At 36.8% G+C, this 18,196-nt stretch overlaps 2 protein-coding genes across 3 annotated transcripts in view; one reads left to right on the top strand and one right to left on the bottom strand.

Moving 5' to 3' along the window:
• COX6C (cytochrome c oxidase subunit 6C) overlaps positions 1–18,196 on the bottom strand; it is a 121,029-nt gene that overhangs the window by 62,892 nt on the left and 39,941 nt on the right. The gene's annotated exons all lie outside the window — the stretch shown is intronic.
• Positions 1–18,196, top strand: part of VPS13B (vacuolar protein sorting 13 homolog B) — a 312,128-nt gene that overhangs the window by 260,327 nt on the left and 33,605 nt on the right. For both annotated transcript variants that reach the window (XM_087706818.1, XM_087706819.1), the window contains exons 44-52: positions 3,831–3,986; positions 5,794–6,057; positions 8,223–8,306; positions 8,459–8,634; positions 9,674–9,844; positions 12,044–12,245; positions 13,797–13,985; positions 15,051–15,197; positions 16,132–16,415. In XM_087706818.1, coding sequence (XP_087562944.1) covers positions 3,831–3,986; positions 5,794–6,057; positions 8,223–8,306; positions 8,459–8,634; positions 9,674–9,844; positions 12,044–12,245; positions 13,797–13,985; positions 15,051–15,197; positions 16,132–16,415 — 1,673 coding nt within the window. The remainder of the gene's footprint in view (positions 1–3,830; positions 3,987–5,793; positions 6,058–8,222; positions 8,307–8,458; positions 8,635–9,673; positions 9,845–12,043; positions 12,246–13,796; positions 13,986–15,050; positions 15,198–16,131; positions 16,416–18,196) is intronic.

The following is an 18,196-nucleotide window of genomic DNA, read 5'->3' as shown; positions in this document are numbered from 1 at the left end:
TTGATCTCGGAAGGATGGAAGTCTGAGTCAACCTTGAGCTGGTCAGAATCAAACTCTTAGCTGTTGGCAGAGTTAGCCAGCAATACTATATTGTAATTACTGTGCCACTATGGCTCTTGGAGAGCATGTAAGCATGCCACCAAGTTTTCTATCCTAATAGCCTCCAAAACATTATACTCCAACTACACTCACACAAAATTCTACATCATTAGGCCCATTACTCATATTGCTGGAAATTCTGAGTTTGAAATCCTACACATCTGGAGGTTTCAGTAAGCAGACTTTGAATTATTTGATATAGTCAGTAACTTTGGGGTATGGACCTCTGCAGAAATTCTCTTAGGTAAGCCTCTGTTTTATTGAAACAGGTACTATCCTAAATCCTTTTTCCTCCTAGTCTTATAGCAATTAATATTACCATATTTTTTGGTCTATAAGATGCACTTCCCCCCCAAAAAAGTGGGTGGAAATGTCTTTGCATCTTATAGAGCTAATGTTGCTGAAGTCCCGCCCACCCCACCCTTCAACCTCTGCCTCCCAGCAATTTGCCTCCTTGCTGTAAACAGCAAACAGTCTGGTCAGCTTCAACACAGTCTGATTTAGCATGAGCAGCTGATTGGCAGTTTGATCGGCCTTCCAGAATACCACCAATCAGCTGTTCCAGGCTGTGGGGATCATAGCTGCCTCCGCGCACCCCATTTTCAGCCTACACACATCCATTTTTGGCCTGTTCCAGGCATCGGATTGTTGCCGCCACCCATCGCTGCCAAATGGAGGCCCAAAATGGAGCGCGTGGAGGCCCAAAATGGGGCGGGCAGAGGCGGCGATAGGCGGTGACAATCCCTGCAACCTAGAACAGCTGATAGGCAGTATTCCAGAAGGCCAATCCAACCACCAATCAGCTGCTCATGCTAAATCAGGCTGTACTGAAGCTAACCAGGCTGTTTGTTGTTTGTTGCAAGGAGGCAATAGCTGGGAGGCAGAGGCAGATTTTTTTTCCCTCCCCAAAAGCTAGGTGCATCTTATAGTCTGGAGGGTCTTATAGTGCGAAAAATACAGTTCTTTAAAGTTTGTGAACATTTTTGAATTTTCAATATTTCTGCATAAATATGACCTAAAATATGATGTGTTCCCCACACGTCTTAAAACTAGATAAATGGAATCCGATTAAATAAATGAATTCAAAACATTATACTTGTTCATTGTTTTGGGGGAGGTGGTTGGAAACAATACAAATTTAAATGGATTCATAAACGTTTAAGCAATACTAAATTGGTTGCTTTTATTAAGGTTCTCTTTTTTTAAAACACAGTATTGATTAAATTACTATTAGCTTTATTTATTTCCTATTCATTTTTTCTATTCTATGGAATCCTGAATGTCTTTTTATTCTCATGCTTTATTTTACCCCAACCCTAACATAATTTTTAATCTAACAGCAATATATGCCCTGGATTCCTAATTTGGTGCTATTAGTTTGCCTCCTTTTTTGAAACATTTCAAATTGCTCCCTGTTCCTTAGTTACATGCTTTCTGTATTGAAAAATTAGCTTTTGTTAATGGTATACTTGATTCCTAATAGTCCATAAACAATTTTGTAGTTTAGAATAGAAACCTCAAAGATCATTCAAGTTAAATTAATAGGGGTAAACTGTAGTTCGTTATATAACAGAGGCCAAAAATAAAGTACAAGTAGAATTTGTTTGTGACATGTCTCCCAATTTGGCAAGTTTATCGTAAATATTTCCACCGGATTTTTTTTTTTTACCTGCACAGCAAAAATAAGGACTCCTTGACATTGCATGAACATAATAGTTAGTGATCCAATCTAAAAAGGTTGTTTTTTCGTGTAGTGGATGGCAGTCTGACAACCATTTAAGCTGTTCTGGGAATTATCTACATTAAGTATCCCACTCTTCTTTGCTAAAGTTACAAAGGACTAAAGAAAATGGTACTATGGAATCCAAATGTTTGGCGATTTGGGCTACTTATCTGAGACTTTGCAGCTAAACAGCAATCCTCTTTTAAAGAGAAAATACATGAATTATAAAGTTTTTACTGATTATTGAAATGTGATGTAATTGGATTGCCTCTTCCAGTTTAGGTTAAAGAATTAATGCAAGGAAGAATTTCATGACTGTTGAAATTGAGAGTCACAACAATATTGAGCAGAGTATTTGTAATGATGCACTAATATGAATTTCTTATTCTTTGTCTGTGACTTCTATCATTCTGCTTGGTGTATCTAGAGCTGCCCGTCTGCCTTCTTTTTTAATCAAGTTATTTTTTCCATTGTCCACTGATACATTCATTTTCAAAGTAAATTCCTTTTTCATGAATTTCTTGAACTTTCCTAATTTCCTACTTTTTCACTAACATCTGGGCTTCTTTTAACTTTTACAATTAATGGAAGACGTCTTAGCAAACCCCATTAGTTTCATCTTAATCTGTCATAGATTTCAGCATTGTAAAGGACTGTGTCACTTCATTTGAATACTCTTTCCATTGCAGAGCCAGAGTGGCAGCCAACTGCAACTTTCATGGAAAGCCAGATGCAAATAATTTTTGTGACATAAAGTTAGAAAAGATAGCAACGTTTTGATGAAAATTGAAAAATATAAAGTTGTTTATACAAGGCGGAAAGGATTCTCTGACACAAATAGTCTACATTCAAGCTAGATATATTCTGCACTATATTGCATTGCATTAGACACCATCCAATTGCAATGCACTCTGGGAAGTTCTCAGCACAAAAATAAAACACAAAACTACATATAGCATACAACAGTGAGAGTAACAAGATGGCAGAAACTGGTCAATGTGTTATACATACCCTACACTTAAGGGGCTCCAATTATTTTAGCTCAATGCCTGTGATAATATATTTTAGTTCAGAACATTTTATTTTTTATTTTGCACAATAACTGAGATTAATTTTTATATATCATACTTTGTTTTGTTTTTCTAGCTACCTTTCTCTCTCCAAACTCTTATTCCTTGTACTTTATTTACATGTTATTTTGGTTTTGGCCACAGCAATTGTATTTCTCTATTTGGTTCTAAGATTTAAATATCAAAGTTGTTTCAGAGAATGTTTTTTTTACCTTCAGGGTACTTATTATCTTGTATATTTTTGTTAGTAATCAAGGTCTAGCGTTTGTCATTCAAAAGCCACCCACTGTACTGGACGTGTTTATTTTATATTCAGTTTTGTGCTGAAAGGATCAAAATTTGCCAGCAAATCTCTGGGTTGCAACGTTTAGACATTTTCTATTGTGCCTCCTTTTTAAAGGTCAGTGTCATCCTTCACTGGATGGAAAGCATAATTTCAAAATGTTCACTCCATTAGCCTTGATTCATTGCCCTCAGTCTGTAAGTAGAGGGGTTGTTATCTCCTTCTGGGGCCTTGGTTTTATTTGTGTTTTTGGTATTCACAACACATCAACTTGGTAACCTTCTTTGGGCTAGAGAAAGGGGTATCATCATAAATAACCATATGGCAGACTGTTTCCCTCATGTAAAAGTTAGCCTCTGATAAAATAGGCTAACATGCTTAGAAATTCTCTTTTCAAAACTGGAAGTTTATTTACTTTCTGGAATATAAAACACATGATTATCAAGACTTATGATGTCCTCGGATGCTAGATTACATGGGTCATGCGGCTTGTTTATTTTTCCAATGAAAGGTAATAGACATTTTCAGTTCTCTTAATGAGAACCTTTTCAGCAATAAAACTTGTTTCTTGCCATAAAGTTAACTGGTTATTATGGGTCATCAGTTAACATGTTTATTGTTTATTTCTGCTTTGTTTGTTTTTTATTCTTTTCAGCTGCTACATATTTGTATTGAAGGTTGGGGAAACTGGCGGTGGTCTGAGCCATTTAGTGTAGATAATGCAGGAACATTTATCAGAACTATTCAGTATAAGGGAAGGACAGCCTCGCTTATTATCAAGATTCAACAGCTCAATGGAATACAAAAACAAGTAAGTAAAAAAATAGAAGGTTTGCATATGTGAGCATTTCTAGATAGGATTTTTTCCCCCCATCATTTCATCTAGGGATGCTGTTAGCCATAATTATGCTTAGTAGTAGCACAATAGCAGCAGATGCTTTGATGCGTATGACGTAATCATAAAGCATCTTTCTCCCTTGCCACGCCTTTTCCTCTTTCTGTAGATGGTCTAATAGAGGCATTAATTGTGAAAACATGAATCATTGTTAAACAATAGGAAACCTATCAGTTGTGGCAAGTTCAGTTTTATACATTAGGACTACTGGTAGTTCTTGACTTACAACCATAATTGAACCCCAAATTTCTGTGTTAAATGAGACATTTGTTAAGTGAATTATTGCAGTTAAGTTAGTAACATAGTTGCGAAGTAAATCTGGATTCCCTATTGACTTCGCTTGTCAGAAGGTTGCAAAAGATAATGCAACCGTCATAAATATAAATTAGTTGCCAAGCATCTGAATTTCAATTCATATCCATATATAGATGTATGTATGTGTGTGTGTGTTCCAGCATAACTCTGGAATGCCTTGAGCAATTTCAACCAAACTTGGTACACAGATTACTTACTCTCTGGAAACAAATACTATGGGGGTAAGTCACCCTTAACACCCCTCGGTGTGTGTGTTCTGTTAAGATACAGACAGTTATACCTTAAAATGGCTTCTATTGTACAGTGCTGTGGAGTTGCCATGGTAACAACTTCACAGTACTCCACAAGGGAACTCCCTCTGGTAAGAGGGAAAATCCAACATTAGAAATTGCGGCTATGTTCATGGAAGGAGGGTTGGGATAAAATGAATACCCGGGCAGCACCGGGATATCAGCCAGTTTAAAATATAATACAGTCATTACTAAAATTATGTGGTGAAGGGAAACAATCAGCCTCCTTTTGAGTAAAACACAGCAACAGTGCATGAGTGTCTGCATACTGTGTGCCTGCTGAGCATAAAAAACAAATGATAATTCATAACATGGTAAGTAGCCTCTCTGATAGTAATAGCCTAGGCAATATATGGTTTGGAAGATTAAGGCTAACAGCTTCTATTCAGACCAACCAGTGTAGGAATTTCATTGTATGATATGATCACAGGTAACAACTTGCATTGATTAAAACCTATTGGTAGCCTTTATGGGCAGCACATTTCTGAGCACATTGCAGTATTTGAGACAAGATGAAATCAAGACATGAGTAACCATTGCCAGCCTGGAGAGAAGCTGGTTTAGTTTTACATGACTTTTCTTTTCAGTTTTGAACTGTTAAAAACAAGTCTGTACTTTTTTTTTATTTTACACTGATAACTGTATTCACGTACCCTGATTTTAAAGTCAATACTTAAAACAGAGTATCCCAATGCGGATAACACAGGAAACGTATTTAAGAAAATGTTATGTATTTCTCAAAGCTCAACATGGAAAAGAAAAATTCAAATGCAATTAGAAGAAGTGGATAAAAGGCCTGATTTCAGTACAGGGTAATCAACATTGGTTTACTGGCCAAGATAGTCACATCTGAGCATTCTTGTCTTTCTACAAATATCTTTCTATAATGCATGGGTCCCCAACCTCCAAGCTGTGACTCCATGCTTGCCTCTTGCACAAATGGAGCTGCACACATTTGCCCTTTGCTCGCAAGGAATCATTCCCTCCCTTCCTCCATCAGTCTGCAAAGCTGGAAAGTTGGGGAATTCTGCTGTAATGTAAATGTCTGTGCAAGGTGCATTTTAACTTTCAGTCTGTAACTGATTCATATGTAATACTGTTCTATGTTTTTAATCTAGATAATTATTTGTGGAAGACAAATTGTATGTAGTTACCTATCTGAAAGCATTGAATTGAAAGTTGTTCAACATTATATTGGGCATGATGGACAGGCTGTTGTGAAAGAACACTTCGGTTGCCTTGAACCCAAGCAGAAACTACCATCATATGTTCTAGAAAATAATGAGTTGACAGAATTGAGTGTAAAAGCTAAAGGGGATGAAGATTGGTCAAGAGATGTATCACTTGAGTCAAAGCTGACAGATTATAGCACAGTCATCCAGGTATGGAAACAAATGGGGGGAGGAGTTGGTTGAAAGAGTCAAATTGGGAATCAAATTGCTTAATGTTTCCTTCTTTCTCTCTTATAAATATAAACCTATAAATATCCTAGTCCAAATGAGTTAATTCCTATATATGTATTTTTTAATCTTATTCACTTGCTAATAGTGTACATGGTGCCATTTTCAATCTGAACAAAAGTAGAGATTGCCTCAAGAAAGCCAATTGAAACCTTTATTACGTTGAAAGTAAAGACAAAATAATTATTTTTCTCAGTGAAGAAAATAAAATGCTAATAGGCAACAGAGGAAAGTTAGAGAAAATTAACTCGTCTTGTTGATTAGTCTTTTCCAACTAGTGGTTGTTTTACCTCAGACAATTGTGAATTAAAGGCACTAGACTGAAATTTGAGATTAACAGAAATTTTGTCAAGGAAAATCCTACTTTCAGTTAATTTAAATTTTCAGAACCAGATGAATTCCACCCTGAATTGAAAGGATGATATTTGGCAACTTTTTAATGTATTGTCTTTGAGAAATCCTGAAGAACCATTGAAGCGCCACATAATTGGAAGAATTGTTATTCTTGCATTAAAAATGATCAAGTATCCTAACCCTATTATCAAAAAGTGGGAAAAGATCCAAAGAATTACAAACTAATCCATTGGTAATGTTTATACCTGGAAAGATTATACAACAGAAAAGGAATTTGTAAAAATGTGGCATGTGGCCTATCAAGAACAAATCTTCAAAAGACTAACATCTCTTTATTGCTAGGATAATGTCTTAGTATATTGTGGCAATATATAAACATCATATACTATGATTACATATTTGGAAAAGTACTGCACATTTTTATTAGCAAGATGTGCACTGAATGGCAGGACAATTATGTGTTACATAAACAGCTTAAATATTTTGCTCCAGAAACATAATCAGCAATTCATTATCCAGTGGGAATGAGGTAGAGCATGATACAGCACAAGATTCAAATCCAATTCAACATTTTATTACTGACTTGGATAAAGGGATGAAGAAATTTGTCAAATTTTCAAAGACAAAAAATTGGGTGGGATATATTTTAAAAGACAGACAAAAGGTTTAAACAATTTTTAACTACCGTATTTTTCAGAATATAAGATTCACCAAGATTTTGAAGAGACAAATTAAGAAAAAAAGTTTTTGCACTCTGCAGACCTCCCCAAAACAGCCTGTTTTTCACGAAAACAGGTTCGTTTTTTTTTGTTTTTTTAAAAAGGCAAGACGAGCATTTAGGAGGCTTATAGAGTGCTGCTGGGGGAGCAAAATTGAGCAAAAAACGGCCCATTTTTCTCTCATTTCTGCCCTCCCCAGCCCCCAGGAGCACTCTGAAAACCTCCTAAAGGATATGCACAGCCATTTTGGTGAAGGGGTTTCAGGAGGCAAAAAAATGCTGTATTCAGTGTATAAGACGCACCCAGATTTTCAGCCTCTTTTTTGAGGCTGAAAAAAGCGGGTGCGTCTTATACTCTGAAAAATACAGTAGTCAAATGACCTGACAAAAATGAACAATTGTAACAGAAACCAATATAAATTTATTCGTTTAGGGTTAGGGTTAACAGAAATTAAATATATGGGTATAGAATGGGAAATATTTGGCTTGGTAACAGAAAAAAAGCAATAATTGATTATAAATAATAATTGTTTATAATGTCCCAACACTGCCCCAACACTGGAAGTCTTTAGGAAGATGTTGGATAGCCATTTGTCTGAAACAGTATAGGGTTTCCTGCCTAGGCAGGGGGTTGGACTAGAAGACCTCCAAGGTCCCTTCCAATTCTGCTATTGTATAAATTAAATATGAGTTGTCAATGCATTGCAACTGGAAAAAGAAAGAAAGAAAGGTCCCCCTCTATCAGATGTGTTGGAGGCAAAGCTCAAGAGATATCAGCAATAGATGTTTTAGTCTAGATTCCTGAACTCAGCAAAGGTTTGCAGTTGAAGGCCTAAATGGCCTCTTCCATTTCTCGTAATGTTAGTTGGACTCTAAACAGGCATTCTTTGCAAATAACAATTTGTATCTCTGCTGAAAATGATCTTTCTGCTCTGCAGTCTGTTTGATTGTGGTTACTTACTTCCATGAGGCTATATTAACCTCTATAAATACTGTATATTTTTCTTCACTGCAGGTGCCATCATCAAATAGTTCTATTATTTATGTCTGGTGCATGGTTTTGACATTGGAGGCGCAGTCACAAGTCCAGCAACGAATTGTAAGTACTTTCCCCCTTGTGCAAATTGATCTTACTCTTCCTGAATACGGTCAGTTTGACCCTAAAACAGAGATTTATTGACAGTTTGTTATAATTGGAAGGCTGAGCTGGAACACTCCATCCAACATTGCTCTGCTCTTTTACTTTTGTAGATTGTTTTCAGCCCTCTTTTTATCATAAGGAGCCATCTTCCAGATCCCATTATCATACATTTAGAGAAAAGAAACCTGGGTCTGAGTGAAATGCAGATAATTCCTGGAAAAGGACAAGAAAAAACACTGCAAAATATAGAACCAGATCTAATCCATCACTTAACTTTCCAAGCCAGGTAAAAAATATTTTCCTAAATATGTTAGATTTAAAGGTTGCTTTTGTGTCCATACAAAATTTCATCAGCATTCTCCCAATTTCATATAAAAAATGGAAATTTAGATCAATAATTACCAAACGCTCGCTTTATAAGGAACACCAAATTGTTATTGGAAACTTTTCAGACCCTAGCATAAATTAAAAGTTGATAGTATCATACCTGCCAACTAGCACCCACAGGACTCTAAAATTAAATAAAAATAATTAATATAGAAGGATGTAATGCCCAGAATTTTACACAGATCACCAAATCTAATCAAATATCAGTGTGCTCACCAAAGTCCTGTAATTTTTTTTGCAGACATTGAATAAAGTGCTAGATAAGTAATTATAATAAAGACACCACTATGTTTATCTTAGTAAATTTGTTAAGGAGCACCCTTGGCATTTTCATGCTTGGAAAAATCGTTTTGAACTCAGGTAACTGCCAAAGGTTTGACAGTTGCTTTCTTAATAAATTCATGCAATAGTTTAGTTTTATAGTTTTTATAGTTTTATTATTATTTATAGGCCGCCCTTTTCCCTGAGGGGACTCAGGGCGGCTTACAAAATATAGGGAAGGGGGTACAAAACAGTAAACATGAAACAATACATGAGTAAAAATAGTACACAACATTCATTCATCATTCGGGTGGGGACAGATTACGATCTTTATCCCCAGGCCTGACGGGATAGCCAGGACTTGAGGGCTGTGCGGAAGGTCTGGACGGTGGTGAGGGTACGAATCTCCACGGGGAGATCGTTCCAAAGGGTCGGAGCTACTACTGAAAAGGCTCTCCTCCGTGTGGTTGCCAGTCGACACTGACTGGCAGATGGAACTCGGAGGAGGCCTAATCTATGCGATCTAATAGGTCGCAGGGAGGTAATTGGCAGGAGGCGGTCTCTCAAGTACCCAGATCCACTACCATGAAGGGCTTTATGGGTGGTAAGTAGCACCTTGAAGCGCACCCGGAGATCAATGAATGCCACACCTTTTGTATTTTTTATCCATATGGCAGGGAAGAAGATAATCCCTCAGAATGTGCAGTGCCTATCTCAACAGCACTTATTAAACAGATAGCCACCAAATCGAATACAAATGGCACCATACATGAAATACTTGATGATTTTTATGGGTGCAGCAATTTGCCTCAATCTGTGTGGCCTTACATAAAGAAGGATTTTGCCAGGTATTATTCCTTTTCATTATTTCTCTTTGGGGTTATTCTACTTTATATATTTCAGGTTAGCTTTCTTCCTAAATAAGAGAAGGGGACAAATGTGCCTTGGATGTCAAATGTCCCATTCTCTCTCACTAGCATATCCAGGACAGAGTTGAGAATAGAATTCTTTATTGGACAAATGTGATTGGACACACAAGGAATTTGTCTTTGGTGCATATGTTCTCAGTGTACATAAGGAGAATAAAATACATTCATCAAGAATAATAGGATACAACATTTAGTGATAGTCAAGGTTACTAATAAGCTATCAAATCATACTAGGAAACAGAAACAATTTAATTGAAAGATACAAGCACCATGGTTATAGTCATAAGTGGGGAGACATAGATACTAGGAAGGAATTGACAGTGTTGTGGGAATTTGTTGTTTAGCAAAGTGATTGCATTCGGGGGGAAACTGTCCTTGTGTCTAGTTGTTCTGTTGTGCAGTGCCCTATAGTGTCGTTTTGAAAGCTCTCTTTCCAAAATACTAGAATTTCTCTTCTACAATCCATACTATTCTCTCCCCCTTCATCAAAGTAACTGCTAAAGTTCCAAAAAGGCATATATTATATGAATATATAATTTAATTCTAAGATAAGAAAGATAGCCTTAAGGCCTAAGTGTAGACCAGACCAGAAACGGAATGCAGTATTTTTACTAGCAGATTTGCTTCAGAGTCCTAATTCAGCAAATAATAGTGAGTGGGTACCAATTCATCAATTATCATTGTACGAATGTAGTAATAATAACCAGAAATCATGAATGAATATATAAAAACCTCTACACATCAAGAGAAATCAAAAATAAAGTTAAGTCAGATAAAAGGTGCTTGTAAACTTAATATTTTCCTAAATGGGCATTTGGTTTAGTTTAAGTTGTTTGTGTTTGTTTATTTTTTAAAAAAATGTTCAACACAGTCTATATCAGCAGTGCCTGTGTCAGGGTTCCAAATAGCATCCTCAAATAAATAACACTCCGAGGCTAGAAATTCCTCAAAGTTCCAATTTATTAAAAGAGCAATGTTGGCACATCTGGGAAAACCCGAATCTGAAAGCTTCCAGGTTTTCCCACCCAGTTGAAAGTTCAAGTCTCTGTCCTAACACCCACAAGTCCATCACATGTCCCAATCAGCCATTGCAATGAAGGAAGCTTCCTCCCATCCACATCCATCCAGGTGCAGGGACAAGGTGACCTTGACTTTCCAAGAAGGAATGTTATTGTGGCTACATATCTCCCATGCTCCATACAGTCCCCCTCCCAGTTTCCCACAGTAGAATATGTTTGAATACGTGGCAGGCTTAAGGCCCTATACAACGATGGCTTCCAAGCCTGACAGCCTGAGGGAAGCCAAAAAAGGCAAGATGTCAGTTGTGCCATCAGTCAAATTCCTTCCCTTTTGTCAGTGTTGCAATATAATTAAGAGCTACAAAGGGAGAATGCCGATGCCCCAACCCCTTTATAGCACACCTTATGACACACACATGCCCTATCTGCATACTTCTTTAAAACCTACAGTTTTCAGAGATGATTAGGAGAGTTGCATAACTGTAGCCAGGTCTTTCTTTAAAAAAATAAGTAAATAAGGATAGAGAGATTTGCCATTAGGCTCTATGTAAATGTACTCAGCTCTGTATTAATCATACAAATAAATAGCTGGAATATCAAGAAGACTTACTTGAACCCATGCATATTATTTCCCTAGGAAACCCTAATCTTTTCCTTTTGTAACTTCCCACCTAAACTGCATTCCAGGACAGAGGGTAATTTTTTCTCATGGCAACATAGGAGCAGGAGATGGATGAGGGTTAAAATTTATGTTTTTTCATAAATTTTTCATATATGCAGAAAGCATATGTACCGCCATTTCAAGAATAAGAAACTGGCCAAGAGTCTCATTGCCAGGTGTTGCCCAGGAAAAACTTTAATTCATTTACTTACAAATCTCAGTTGCTTTTTGATCCTTGAATAAAGGTCTATTTCAATCAAAGCAGAGAAGCTAAATCAGGGACAGATTTGCCTTGATTGTCTTTCAGAATCATACCTGTTGTCAGAAGTGCCACAGTGTAACCAAAGCTTTATGAATGGCTAGGATGATAAACTGCAAATCTTACTAATGAATTAACCATTTTCTTTTATCTCTCCTTTGATATGTTCCCTGGAACAGCAGTGAACAGCTCACTCAGTGGGATAGCCCAATGCGCGTGAAGCTGTCGGTGTGGAAGCCATGTGTGAAAACGTTGCTGATAGAACTCATGCCATGGGCTCTGCTGATCAATCAGTCCAAGTGGGACCTTTGGCTATTTGAAGGAGAAAGGATTATTCTGCAGATCCCCACTGGGAAAACAATGATACCACCAAACTTCCAGGCAGGCTTTCCATTGAAATACATATGTGTTATTTTCTTGAAAAAGCTTCCTTTTCATTTTATGTAAATGAGACAACTCTGGAGTCAAAAGGTTTTGCTGAGCCATGACATAGGGCACAATGCATCTTGTTTTTGTCACTAGATGCACAATTAGAGAATCACGTAACAAGTGGGAGACATTTGGCTGCCCACTCTCCAGCTGAAAATTGGCCTACCTATCCAGTTAATTCTGTTCATAATGTGGGACAAGCAGTGAGAAGTCTCTTCTTAAGATCAACGAGAGCTTCCATTATTTGAGGTGTAGGTGAGAGGTATTTATGGGAGTTTTGAAGTTGAGCAACATGGCTACTACGTTGGCTGGTAAATGCTTTGAATGTCTTTCAGAATTGTTTCAAACTTCACATAAGCATGGCACATTCCTGTTTTTATCAGAGTAGCCCAGTTTTTCCAGGTGTTGTTGTGTTCAATAAATTCCCTCATAAATGTTAATGTAACTTTTAAAGTATTAGGAGTTATAATGCCCCCCCTTTTTTTCCTGTTTTTCACAGAAAATCTTTTCCCCACACTTTTTAGTATCAGAAAAGTGCTGCATTTGGGCAAATTCCAAAGTCTTTCTGAAGAATCATTTCTGAAATGTGCAAAATTTTTATATTTATTCCTTTATAGTTGTTAAATAAACGGGGTTAAAACCCTTTAATATAACTTAACTATCTCTAACTATGTGTGTAGGCCAGATTGATTTGTTGATCTTAAATACTTCCATGTAACTTTCAATGCATGGCTCTCTGATGCTTTCTCTATTTAGAATTTTAAACCATAAATTTGGATGTACAGAATTAGTTTTGGAATCATACAGTTAGCTAAATAGGAGATGTAGAAGTTAGTTGAATGTCTCTCCTACAACATATAAACAGATTGGTGTGTTTATCATACTAAGGTATCATTGTACAAAGTTTTGTATAGTGTGGTAAAAAAAATGAAGCTCTGAAAGCAATATCATTCTGGGTTTCAAAACCAGAAGTATAAATGTTGATAGGAATTCACAAAGTCCATCAAGACTGAAAGAAAATCAAAGCCCTGTATATAGTATTGGAGGGAAATAGTGGACAGTGGTAAACATGAAAGGGATCTGGGCCCCTTAGTAGATCAGAAGCTGAACAAGAGGCAACAAGGAAGCAGCAAAATAAACTGCATGAACAAAGTGTTAAGTGTCAGAATCTTCATTCCTTTCTATTCTGCGTTGGTTAGAACATATCTAAAATACTGCTTTCATTTTGCAATTGCATTTAGGAAAGTAAATCAGATCATATCCAAAGAAGGTCAAATTAAGTGGTCTAAAATAAAAACTTAATGAGGAATGGTTAGAGGAGTTGGGTATGCTTAGCCTAGTAAAGGCAAGACTGGAGAAATTTAACTTCACATACTGCCCTGTAAAAAAAGGTTCCAAAGTTTATTTGGGATTATATAAGTCTGGAAACTTCCTCTGCCTATATATCAAGTGGAAGTATTGAGAAATGGAAGTGTTGAGGATAATCAAATATTTTTATTTCAGGAAGCTTTTCAAATTGGAATATATTGGGCAAACAGTAATACTGTGCACAAGTCAGTCGCTATTAAGCTAGTTCACAACATGACATCTCCAAAATGGAAGGATGGTGACAATGAGGAGGTGGTAACTTTGGATGAAGAAGGGTTTGTGGAAGCAGAGATCAGACTTGGAGCTTTTCCAGGTCATCAAAAGGTTAGTTCTATTAGAATTATATCCTAATCTTTAAAAGCAATAAACAGAAAAAACATATCTACCATTACGTTTTTTTTAAAATACCCTCATTCAAAAATAGCTAATTAAATGTATTCCAAATATTATGTAATTAAGCAATAGCTGGTTTTACACTTGAATTGGAAGCCATTACTGTTGCTCCTGTGCCTATTACTTAGAAGAAAACAATTTGAATTTCAGTTTTGCCATTTAGTACAGCCAGGAAATGGAGAACTTAATTCTGTCTGCAGATTGGATCCCATTTCTCAACTAGCCAATGTCGACTGTTGACCCCCGGGGGAGGGCCTTCTCTGTGGCTGCTCTGGCCCTCTGGAACGATCTCCCCCTGGACCCTCACCACCCTTCAGGCTTTCCACAAAGCCGTCAAGACCTGGCTGTTCTGGCAGGCCTGGGGCTGATGAGTTCCCAGCCCCACTTGAATTGTTGCGATTGTTGTGTGGCTTTTAATCTGTTTCTTGTATCTTGTTTTTGTCTTGTTCGTTTTTTGTATTTCCCCCTTCCCCACTTGTTTGTTAGCCGCCCTGAGTCCCTCGGGAATAGGGCGGCATACAAGTTTAATAAACATAACATAATATAACATAACATAACTAATCTGGCAAACAGGACAATGTCTCCACCTTTTATCATTATCTTCTCTGTATAGGGAGCAACGGACCCAAAGAATGGTTTTGAGAACTACTACTTTTTTTTCTCCTGTTGTGGCTAAGCAAAGATGTTCCTGCTTAGGGACAATAAATGAAGTGGTGGAAGGTAAAGAAGAAATAGAGAACTGTCAGTGAAGTCATCTGTTATAGAGATGGAGAGCTTCCTGTCAGGGAAACCTCCCATGTCTGTTTCTCTGAACTTAATGAAGGGAAGGCCTTAAAAAAGGAGGGCTCAATAGACTTCAGAAGAAATCTATGTGTTAGAAGAAAGGGGCATTTTTATCTATCTTTCTCCAAGACAATCTGTTTTTCTACTTTCTTTCTAGCATGAAGACAAATTATTCATTGTATATGCTTAACCTTCTATTACTTTATTCTGCAGTTGTGTCAATTCTGCATATCTTCCATTGTTCGACGTGGTATTCAAATCCTGCAGATTGAAGACAAGAGTATAATTGTCAATAACACCCCATTCCAAATCAGTTGCTGGCCGCTGTTCTCTGCTATGAATTCCCAGCTCAGGGAAGAGGTACAACTTTGATTGCATATTTTTAAAATATAAGTTCAAGCTGTTTCTCTAAAGAGGAGGAATTTACAGCAGGATGAATCTGAGTCTGAAGTAATATTTTTTCTCAACTGAAGAAAAATCAGTGGATAAGAAAAAGTAGCCACTTTAAGTTATTGCAGTTAAAAGATAGATGCCACAATACAGTCAGTCATGGAAATGGAAAATGATTGTTTGCCAGATCATAGTATTAGTTCTGCCTGGTTCTATTTAGATACTTTAAGATGCTGAAACAGGAGTAGCAGAGTGTGGAAAAACCATTGAACAGTTCTCAGAATTACATTTTCATTATATTTCATTATATTACATTGCATTTTCATTATAAGATGGGTACATCTGCTGACTGCTTGAAACTGTGTGCAGCACCTCCACACACTTTATCAGCATTTCCCAAGCTCTAAATACAACACATGTGAATAAAATACACTTAAAGATGCAGAATGCCACTCTTTCATCAATCCCTTCCTTGAAATCAAACAAATAATATGTGGCAGTCCTCAGTGTACTTTATATGACTTGTCTTGATTTTTACTGAAGTTGAAGCACCCACTAGTGTATCATTGTGCTGAACATATCATTTCTTTCTTTTACTAAAAAAATAAAGGTGAGCATCTCCCAATTTCATTCAAAATAATATTTTCCAATAAAATGATTCTGTGAGCCTCAAACCACTGCTGAAAATTGTGATTGCTCCGCTTTCCCTCTCAAGTTCTCTATTCATTAGAATAATGAAATTTGAATATTGAAGGATCAGGACAAAGTCTTTATTATGCATAGAATAGCAAATTCTTCAGAAGTTTGCAGTACCAATTTGTCAAATATTCCAATAAATAACAGTTACCAATATGTACGCCATTTCTCCTTTTATTTCATTTTTTCTTGACCTTTTGTTTCCTAGTTTATACCATCTCCAGACAGCAGAATATTTAGTGTTGGTTCTGCTACAGAGTCAGATGCTGCCAAAGCTTGTTCTGTGCTTTACTGGGACTTGATGACTGAGATGAGCCAATTCGTTTCTGAGGAGCTTCCCATTCAGAAGTACATGTTGCTAAGCTTCAAACACAACACAAATGATCCTGACACTCCATGCTGGAGTTTACCAGCTGTCATCAGACAGGAATTCCCAAGGCAGAGCATAGCTGTACCTATTGGTAATAGAGATGAAAAGGGATTCCGTACCAGGTATGTAGACTGTATGAAAATGAAGCTTTCATTTAAGCAGAAACAGTGTTTGATATTGTAAATTCAGTTGTGCTTTTCATATATTCACACTATTAGAAAAAAGTAAAGATATATTTTTCTCAAGTACGTGCTCACTGTGTGTTTCCAATAAGAAAAGGAAAAGGGGAAAAGGAAATGTATAATATTTTATTGGACAGATCTTTTCTGACATGTTAATGTGAACCAGAGAATACCACAATTCTGCAAAACAAGAATGTTCTTCTTTGTGGTTACACACGTAAGTGTCCTACACCTGTGCATGGCACTCTTAGGATGTCATGGAGTTCAGCTTTTGGAAGGCTACATTGTCACCACTATGGCCTATGATGCAGCTCAAAGACCATCTTGCTATTTACTTTCACTGAGCAGTTACAAAAGCTGTTTCATGTATACATATATACCAGGGAGGAAAGGAGCAGAAGCAGCACTACAGTAGCTATGTTATTTTTCTGTGCTTCTAATTAGGCCCAATCTGAAGTAATAAAATACAGTGTCAAGAAATTGATACAAAAATATACTACAACTCAGATTAGAGATTTCTTATATATCTGATGAAGTGCACTGCTTCTCACAAAAGTTGGTGCCTTTTAATAAAATGTGTTAATTGGAAAAGACGTCTCCAGATTCCTTCTGATTCTTTGCCACCATAGACATAATACATATCTCTCCCTACATGTTGGGATTTGAGCAGCATACAAATTAAACAAATGAAAATTTTATCATAACCTCGTGAAATCGCCTGAAACCATAGAAATGGGACACTTCTATCAGAATACCTTATTCAGAAAATGAAAGTTATTCTTGATTACTATCATTACCAACTACCATTCAGTTATAGAATTTGCTTTCTCTTCAGAGATTTACTCAAGTCAGTGCCTTAGTAACCCGAGAGAGCACTAGGAATTCTGGTGTGGGCCAGTCAGAATTGGATGTAAATTCCATTGAAAAATGATATAGTCCTATGATATGTGTACTCTCATATCACATAGGAGATGCAATTATTAACAGCAGGAATGGAGGAATTGCTGTTTGAATGGTGGGGAAATGTAGTAAAGTACTTGTTACATGAAAAAGAGTCCTCTTTTATTTCTTTCATATTTCTGCTTTTCATTCCTTATACATGACAGCAATCAATGATGCAAATAATTTTGTTCTCAAAGCTTCAGGTAGTTTGAGAATTTAATCTTGTCCAGCCTCTTCCACTGGACGAGATTGATCTCTTCTGATGCAGTAGTTGAAGAGCTGTTTACAGCCATTTGCAGCTATTGCACAGTTTATTTGGAAAAAAGACAAATGAGAACAATATAGAAGGAAATTAATGAGGGAAGTGAGGATCTGGAGACTATAGAAGGAAAGCGTCCAAGTTTTAAAGGCAACCTACATCCAAAGTTGCCTTCCCCTTTGAAACTGAGCCACTCCTTACAGTAAAAATTCCATTGCTGATTAGAAAACTTGATTTCTATTTCCTGTCCCAAAACTGATTTTGTTCTTAGAATATGCTGTAGATATAAATAAGAAGCTATATAATGTAAGATCAGAATCAACCATATGGTATTGCCTTTAGAGTGAGCTATGTGGGAGATGCTTTGAAGACAATGAGTTTCAATCCCCAAGCACTGAGGAGGGGAATACCTTATATCATTTCAATCACTCAGCAGTGACTTCTCTGGATGATTTATGGATAGTGTGGCTGAGCTTCAAGAGATTCCAAAATAGACCTTAGAAAAAAAGCTGCTGACAAA

This window comes from Thamnophis sirtalis, unplaced genomic scaffold (genome assembly GCF_051295495.1).
Source record: "Thamnophis sirtalis isolate CommonGarterSnake01/CBP01778 unplaced genomic scaffold, rThaSir2_p1.2 scaffold_2, whole genome shotgun sequence".
Classification (NCBI taxonomy): Eukaryota; Metazoa; Chordata; class Lepidosauria; order Squamata; family Natricidae; genus Thamnophis; species Thamnophis sirtalis.
Note: the sequence above shows the minus strand (reverse complement) of the source record. Positions and strands in the feature narration are given on the sequence as shown.